At 33.9% G+C, this 8,781-nt stretch overlaps 1 protein-coding gene across 1 annotated transcript; it reads left to right on the forward strand.

Annotated features, from left to right (window-relative positions):
• The first annotated feature begins 1,842 nt into the window (after positions 1–1,842).
• On the forward strand, positions 1,843–8,020 carry LOC18424984 (putative indole-3-pyruvate monooxygenase YUCCA4). Its single transcript, XM_006829579.3, has 4 exons — positions 1,843–2,985; positions 3,384–3,632; positions 5,326–5,448; positions 7,486–8,020. Exons 1-4 carry the CDS (start codon positions 2,320–2,322, stop codon positions 7,696–7,698), a joined length of 1,251 nt encoding a protein of 416 aa, XP_006829642.1. The 5' UTR covers positions 1,843–2,319; the 3' UTR covers positions 7,699–8,020.
• The last annotated feature ends 761 nt before the right edge of the window (positions 8,021–8,781 follow it).

The following is an 8,781-nucleotide window of genomic DNA, read 5'->3' on the forward strand; positions in this document are numbered from 1 at the left end:
ATTATTACTAGAAAATAATTTAAAATATGAGTTTCTACACTTAGATTTTATCATCTAGGGAAGGATTATAGTTTACTTCTACTCCCTCTATCCGAAGACCTTTATGGGAGGATTTTTTTAAGGAAAAAGTTTATGTAAGGTTGCAACCTTAAAATGTATAAAGATGCACCTCCAAAGTCCATCGGAAAAGGTTGTTTTAATGTTGACAAATCCTCTAATTGATCATCTCGACATCGAGATGTATGAATATGAAAAAAAAAAATATTTTGAGTCCAAAAGTAGTTCATCTTGCAACACATTATCTAGGCCGTCCATTTTCAAGTTTTTTATATGCTTATAGATCTACTTGATTTTAATCAATTTTGGAATTAACATTTTATAATTAGATATGAAAATAGATTTTGAAATATTGTTAGAAATTTTTATACCAAAATTACAAGTTATGATAAAACTTTGAGGTGCGCTTTAATTGAATTGTTTAAGGCGTCAACCTTATAGAAACCACACCTTTTTTTTAATCTAAAATTTCGAAAATCACTTAAAAGTTACTAGAGGATTATTCTTAGAAAATAATTTGAAATTTGAGTTTCTAACACTTAGATTTCACCATCTAAAATTCGATAGTATCTATTCAATCTCATAATATTATTTTTTCATGTACATAGAGTACAACGAAAACAAACTATTTTGAATAGATTATAGAAAAAATTAAATATATTGATTATTTTAAATATTATTGTAATATCGCCTAAAATTTCCGTTATTACTAATCTTCCTATTTCATACATCCTATTACAACATTATGTCAATATTTTTTAAAATTGCGCTTTTCAGATTTCAAGTTCCAATTTTTTTTGCATGAACTAACTATGATTGAACTTTTGGATTTTCAAAATCCAAACTTTTAAATTTTTGGATTTTCAAAATCTGAAAATTACAAAATTAAAAATCTACTATTTCAAAAACCTTTTTGTTTTCTAAAATAAAAAATCAATTAATGAAACTTAACAAATAAGATGTGAAAATCACGCCACAAATAATTTATATTCTCAGAGTAATTAAAAAAAAAAAAAGTTAGCACAAACGTTTTCAAAATATTTGCTCCTTGGACCTCTAAGGTCCGAAATAGTTGACGGATATTGAGTGCCCGTGATGTTTTATATTTCGGATTCTAATGATCCGAAAATAGGGAAATTTCGGACCTAGGGCAATTTCAGAACTTGAAGTTCTAAATTTATTTATTTATTTTGGATCGTGAAGATCCAAAAATAGGGCAATTTTGGAATTTATTTCAGGGTTTCTTAGATCGGGTATACATGTAATATCTCAAAAAATTTAATATAATAAATGAAAATTTTAATTAAAATTGTAATAATACTTAAAATAACAAATATATATGTACTTATTTTCAGATTGTATACCCAAAATTTAGAATTGTAATTCTAGAAAGGCTTTTATCCAGCAAAGTTGATAAACATTCCAGATGTATGTCACAGTAGAAAGAGAAATGGTGCACTTTGTATAAAGTCAAGGCTCTAAACAATCAAAGTAAAACACACATTCCCATAGTGTTGAGAAATGTGGTTTCAATATTGAAAATTTTGTGATAGCCTTAAAATATATTATCATATTTAATTATAAAATTTAAAGTTTCAACAATAGAGTAGATCAAGCCTCTATGAAAACTTGAAGATCTTGAAAATTGACGGTCAAAAAATACATTACAATATATATTATTTTCAAAACTTGAAATCCATTTTTCTCATGGTGAATGTCGATATGATTAATTTGAAGATATAGAGACATCAAAACCGTCTCTTCTAATGACATTTTTGTAGTGGGCTTTAATTTTAATGAAATTTTTGAGGCGGGCTTGGATTGTTTGAAGCCTGACTTTGAATAAACTTTTTCCAAGGAAAAGAAGACCCATTTCACCTTCATTAATTGTCTAGTCTTTATAACCAGGTGATGCTCGGGCTTATAAATACAGTCCCTATCAAACCTAGAGAGAAAACACCCTGCCCGGATTCAGAACACCATCGAAAGTGAGGGTACTCTCCAACCTTAGAGAGAGACCATCATAAAGCTCAGACTCACTAGAGAGCAACCCCAAGAGAGAGAGAGAGAGAGAGAGAGAGCAGGAGAGGGAGAAAGATCACATACTCAATTCTTTAGAGAGAGAGAGAGAGAGGGCAGGAGAGAGAATCCTACAGAGCTTAGAACCCTTAACACTGACCATTAAAGAAACAGAATGCTCCCATAGAAAGTAGATAGAGAAAGGGTTGTAGTGAGAGAAAGATCTAGAGAGAAAAACTTGAAATGGGTCTTCTAGACACTGATTTACAGGGCCAAAATCACAGGTGCGTGTTGGTTAATGGCCCCATAATCATAGGTGCAGGCCCTTCTGGCCTTGCAGCCTCTGCATGTCTCAGAAGCCATGGCGTCCCCTCCATTATTCTTGAAAAAACAGATTGCATTGCCTCTCTGTGGCAATATAGAGCATATCATAGGCTGAAACTCCATCTTCCAAAACATTTCTGTGAGCTGCCATTAATGGATTTTCCTCCGAATTTTCCATTGTATCCAACAAAGCAGCAATTCATTTCTTATATAGAATCATATGCTGAAAAATTTGAAATCAGGCCGGAGTTTAACCGACTGGTTAAATCAGCTTCTTATGATCCAGTCTGTGGGTTCTGGAGAGTGAAAACAGCGGATTTATCAAATGGGTTCTTGGGGAATTTTGTGGAGTACATTGGGAAATGGTTGGTGGTGGCCACCGGTGAGAATGCAGAGCCATTGATACCCGAAATCGATGGTTTGAATAAGTTTTTGGGCCCTGTGTTACATACGAGTGTGTATAAAACAGGGGAGGAGTTCAAAGAACAGAAGGTTTTGGTGGTGGGGTGTGGGAATTCCGGCATGGAGGTCTGCTTGGACTTGTGCAGTCATGGTGCTGAGGCTTACATGGTTGCTAGGAACTCTGTGAGTCTCTCTCTCTCTCTCTCTCTCTCTCTCTCTCTCTACCAAGCTGTTTTCTCTCTATAAATCCTTGCCAAGCTGTTTTAAAGTTAATGGAATCTCTCTCTCTCTCTCTCTCTCTCTCTCTCTCTCTCTCTCTCTCTCTCTCTCTCTCAAAGTAGTCCTGGTTTTCATTTCCTGATGTTTTTACTTACCTGTTTGTTACAATCCTTTCTCCAAAAGAGGTGCAAGAGCTTGTAAACTTCCATTCTATAAGTCTAATCCACTTTAATGATCTCTATTTCTCTCTCTCTTGTATGTCTAATCCACTTTCTCCATTTCTCTCTCCACAGAAACTCTCTCTCTCTCAAATGAAATTTAGGTCTTCTCTCTCTGAGTCTTTTTGTGTTTTGTGTTTGTAGGTGCACATTCTACCTAGAGATATGTTTGGGATATCTACTTTTGGAGTAGCCATGAGTTTGCTCAACTTCTTCCCTTTGAAATTAGTGGACAAGTTTCTACTACTAATGGCTAACTTGATGCTGGGTAGAACTGAGAAATATGGGCTTAGAAGGCCCAGTATTGGGCCCATCGAGCTGAAGAACGGGTCAGGGAAAACCCCAGTATTGGATGTGGGTGCACTCTCTAAAATCAAGAGTGGGGGCATCAAGGTACGTGCATACCATTCATGCATACTTTTAGAGAAAGAAACATTCTTGTATTTCCGGTGGTTGGTGTTGCTTATAAAGCAAATTGTTCGGCAGACACAACCCAAGTAAAAGTCTTTGACGATGATGATTGATGAGGTTGGACTCCCAACCCCAAGTAAATCGGACTAGCCAAATATTATAAAATTTTAAAAAAATGAGGAATTTATTTGTAATATAAAATATCAAGATTGTGAAGTGTTTTGGCAGGAAGACTTTTTTATATATATTTTCTTTCTTTTCGGATTATTTCTAGAAGGAAAAAGTTTATATAAGGATGTAACCTTATAATGTAGAATTACGGATGCACTTAAAAAATCCATTGGAAAAGATAGTTTTAATGTTGAAAAACTCTTTGATTGATCATCTCGATATCGAGATGTATGATCATGAAAAACAAAAAGATTTTAAGTATTAGAAATAGTGTATTTTACAACATTATCTACACCGTTTATTTTCAAGATTTTCATATGCTTATACATCTACTTGATTTTAATCATTTTTAAAATTTAAAATTTTATAATTAGATATAAAAATAGATTTTGAGATAATCCTAATAACATTTTACATCCAAATTATATATAATGATAAAATTTGAAGGTGCACCTTACCTCTACAGCTATGGATGCATAACGGGTGCATATGTATGCCAAAATACAACTCCCCCCTTAGATATTGATTTTTTTAAGTTCTTTTTTCACTATTTTTTAACCTCTTTTTGATTTGTTTTGTTTAATTTTACTTTAAACATATTTTTCCTATTTTGTAGGATATTTTTATATTTAGTTAATAGGCTACTTGGGGCTGGGGGCCAACTTTCTCGGGCTTGGACTGAGTAGGCCGAGTCGAGTACACGACCCTACCCGAGTGGCTCGTTCCGACAATGGTAGAGGTTCGAACTTCGAACTAGAAAAGCAAAATGTCGCTCTCTTTCTGCCCGATTTTAGTAGATGGTTGGAACTCAATAAAGTGTACTTGGAGGAGAGTTTGTTCTCTCTCGCGTAGTGTTGAAAAAATGGAACTGCAACAATTAACTGGATATGGGGTGGGAAGCGGTTGGATCGGCGGCAAAAAAGTCTTAGATGGTTGAAAAAGTATTAAAAATAAAAAGATAAAAAAAATAATAAAATATGATAAATATATTTAAAACATGATTAAAAAAAAAAAAAGGCACATCTAAAATAAAATTTAATTAATGTATTTGCGATTAGGGGTATTTTTTAAAATTAAAAAAAAAAATGTAAAAAATAAATTTTAATGGCCAAAATAGTTTCCAAACTTTACCAAAAAGATGAAAAACATTAAAAATATATATAAAACAAATAAAATCTCATATTTTTTAGATTTTTATATTTTTTTTTTAGCTAGTGGCCAGTGGTCTAATCAGGTAGTTAGATTTTGAACAGCCCGATTTTTCCTGCACTGCTCTGAAGACGGAAAGTTGTTGCCCTCACTCTCGCTTAAGAAAGTAAATTTTAAGTAGTTCTCTTTCTTGGTTATAGAGAAATGTGGAGGAGAAAAAGGAGCTTTCTTTCCCCCTCATCATCTCAAGTCAAAAAAAAGCGGAATCCATTACTCTTTTCTGTCTCTCTAGGTTAAGTTTCACGTTTTGTGTGCTTCAGTAGCTGAGCTGATTTTGTGATGTGATGATGATCAGGTCATGGGTGGGGTGAAAGAAGTGACGCACCGTGGAGCCAAATTCGTGAACGGAGAAGAAAAGGAATTCGACGCCCTTATCTTGGCCACCGGCTACAAGAGCAACGTTCCCACTTGGCTCAAGGTATGCGTGATCTCTCTCTCTCTCTCTCTCTCTCTCCCTCTCTCCCTCTCAACAAAAAAAAATCTCTCTCTCTCTCTAAACAAAAAAGCTCTCTCTCTCTCTCTAGAGATAGATCTCTCTTTCATGGAGCAAAAAGCATGTTTTTGGCCTTAATTTCTTAAGGAAAAAGTGAGATTGTTATAAGATTTCCTTGTTTCCTCTCATTATAATAGCCTTACACTATTGGGTATCTCGTGATAATTTGACTTTGTTCTCACGAAACATCAACATCATCATCAATACATCTCTCTCCCTCTTTCTCTCTCTACTTTCTCTCCTTTCTCTCTCTCTCTAAAAACGAGAATATGAAATCATTGTTATATTTTCTCTGTTTCTCTCCCCTTCCCACAATAGAAAAAAGTGCCATGGCATTGGATTAATTATAGAAAGAATGGTGTTCTTTATATGATTTTGCTGCTTTTCCTTTCCCACGAGGATACTAAAAAGCTTTGCTTATATAGTGTTTGTCATTATTGTTATGGGGTTCCCACGAGAATAGGAATAAGATTTTACTTATTTAGTGTTTAGACTATGATTTCGTCTTACTGTAACCATTAATGATCATCATTAAGCCACTAAGGATCTCTGGACTGGACATCTCTCTTTTATGTGAGTGGTAATCATGTACATAAAGACTTCTTACTAAGTGACTATTTTATGTATATGGTTATGTAGGCATGTATATGCATAATATGTTTATATTCTAGGATAAAGTTTCCACAAGGCCTAGGCTTTTTGAAAACTAGTAAAGCTTCACTTCAAATTCTTATCCGAAAACATGCATTGGAAATCTCCATGATGACTCTAAAATCAATTTCTAATACTATGAATTTGAAGCTCAAGAAAGAGCACAGAATTTGGGGATCCATAAACACTTAAATATAGGGCGAAAGTGATGGTATAGATAATTTGTTACAAGATACATTCTTTTAATGTTTAGAAATCCTTCTTTTTTTTCACTGCCGTAATTTTCAAGTCCGAACTATTTGAAGGTTTTTCACACTAGATTTGTGATTTTTAGCGAGTTTTGAAGTGAGGGTTTACTTATTTTGATAGGGCAGCCGCCCTAGTAAACCATTTTTCCTATATTATATTCTTGATATTTGATGTTGGAAGCTACTGCACAATGTCCATTGGCGAAAATAAATAGTATTTTCACCAATAGGCTTGGTGCCATCCATTTTTTCAGACGGTGTGGATAAATCGACTGCAACGGACATACTATGTGTGTTGATTATAGTACATATGGACATAACAGCTTTTGACTTTTCAAACAAAACTTGCTGGGCAAAATATTATTCATTTTTTCCTAAACCGTATTCCAGACTTTTCCTTTGAACTTATCCCTTTATGTTTATGAGCCAAATCTATATATATGTGCATGTGATTGCCTATGGAAGGGTGCATGATGCGCGTATTTATGATTGCGTGTATGCATGTATAGTGTAATTAATGTAGGCATGGCTGCTATTCTTGCGGTTTGTTGATTTAGTGAATAAGATTCGTCTTGAAAAGTACGACACTCTTTACTCTTTATGGTTTCTCGCGGTCCAAAACTTCTAAGTAATGCTAAGGACTTCTATACATATTTGAGAACAATCTATTGATTCGGAATTTATACATAATATATTTCATATTTTTTAAATATTTTTATTATTTTTTATTTTTTTCATAAAAAAACTACTTGACCAAGGCAATGTCAAGTCAATTTGAACCAGTTTTAGTAGGACCAAATCCCTTCATCGGTTTAGTGGCCGGTGGCCCTAATAAGCATGGGTTTGATGAGATCATGGGTTTAATGAGATCAAGCATGCCTATCTCATACGTACTTATGTGATCCATTCATGAACATTGGTGGCTAGTTTAAAATGCATGAATGAAATCATGGTATGTGTACATGTTAACAAACATTTATAGATATATGAGGTTCATGATTATGTATGCATGTGCATATAGGCATGCATGTATGTTGACTCCTGATGACTTTGTATGATGCAGGAATGTGATTTCTTTTCGGAAGATGGAATGCCCAAAATGCCATTTCCCAATGGATGGAAGGGGGAGAAGGGGCTATATAGTGTGGGCTTCACTAATAGAGGCATATTGGGTGCTGCCCAAGATGCTAGGAAAGTTGCATCAGATATAGCTTTGGAGTGGAGAAAATTTAGCCAGTTCAAGCGTTTCATAGTCATCAAACCATCATTAAAATAGATGATTGTTTCAAGTTTTCTCCTCTCTTTACCTTGTGTTATTGCTTTTTTTTCTTATTTTTGGTGGGTCCTTTTTTTATTATTATTATTTCTTTTCGTTTTTACTTTGGGAGAAAAGGGTGTACGTAGAAAAAGAACCCGGGCTTAATTGATTAACACTTGACGATTTGCATCGCTACGTCCTAATCTCAATCCTACCAAGGGGGAGGGCCCTCTCCCAGACTCGCCAAAAAAAAAAAAAAGCATGTATGTAAGAGTGAGTGGTTGTGCTCCCTTTGTATATAATCCAATTTTGCATGGGGTGCTCGCGCTTTTCTTCTAAATATGATGTTTAATGATATTTCTTTCACATTTCGTATTTTTTGCCTTGTCCTTCTGTCCTTCTGTTGTGTGGTTATGGCCTTTTTTTAAACTTGTAAACTTATAAAGGAAAAATGTTTGCCGGAAATAGGTACATTGATCGCATTCAAACAACTTTTATTTTGATTTTTGGGTGCAACTTTTGTTGCACTTACAATATAAATTTTAGGGCTTGCACTACTTTTGGTGACAACTGAAATGGATAATTACTATCGGTATATCAGGGCCCATGCCAAAACTGGATCCATATATCCATAAATAATTCCGAGCTCAGGCCCAAAACCCGATCCATAAATAATATTGAGATTACAATAATTAAGAGCAATAGGTGACAGAGGAATTTCAGGGGTTCTATGGTGGGGAGTCACTTGGTTCTCACTTCTTAGGTCTCGAATTGACTTGGGAATAGTATCCGTATTAAAGTTCCGACAAGAAGGTTTAAACAGGGAAATGATTTCATGCAACTGTTGCAATCATATTAAAAAACGATGTTAGAGATATTTGTTTGATTCAAATTTTTAAATATATATTCTTTTAACTTTAAAGAATAATCACAAAAAATAAAATTTTAAAAAAATATTGTAGAAAGTGTTTTTCTAGCTCAATTCATATAAACCATTTATTTTAGTGAGATGGTTAGATATAGGCCACATAAGGATTTTTTTATTCCCAAAATTTTTATATAGAGTTATTATCATTAGATTAACAATGCTAAGAAAGAAAA

This window comes from Amborella trichopoda, chromosome 5 (assembly GCF_054954075.1).
Source record: "Amborella trichopoda isolate Santa Cruz 75 chromosome 5, AtrichopodaSantaCruz75HAP2 v2.0, whole genome shotgun sequence".
NCBI lineage: Eukaryota > Viridiplantae > Streptophyta > Magnoliopsida > Amborellales > Amborellaceae > Amborella > Amborella trichopoda.

Bases quoted from the DNA above. Each gene is read 5' to 3' on its own strand.
- LOC18424984 (XM_006829579.3), top strand. From the start codon at position 2,320: ATGGGTCTTCTAGACACTGATTTACAGGGCCAAAATCACAGGTGCGTG. The intron at 2,986-3,383 runs GTGAGTCTCTCT...TTGTGTTTGTAG, and splicing joins ACATGGTTGCTAGGAACTCT to GTGCACATTCTACCTAGAGA. The intron at 5,449-7,485 runs GTATGCGTGATC...TGTATGATGCAG, and splicing joins ACGTTCCCACTTGGCTCAAG to GAATGTGATTTCTTTTCGGA.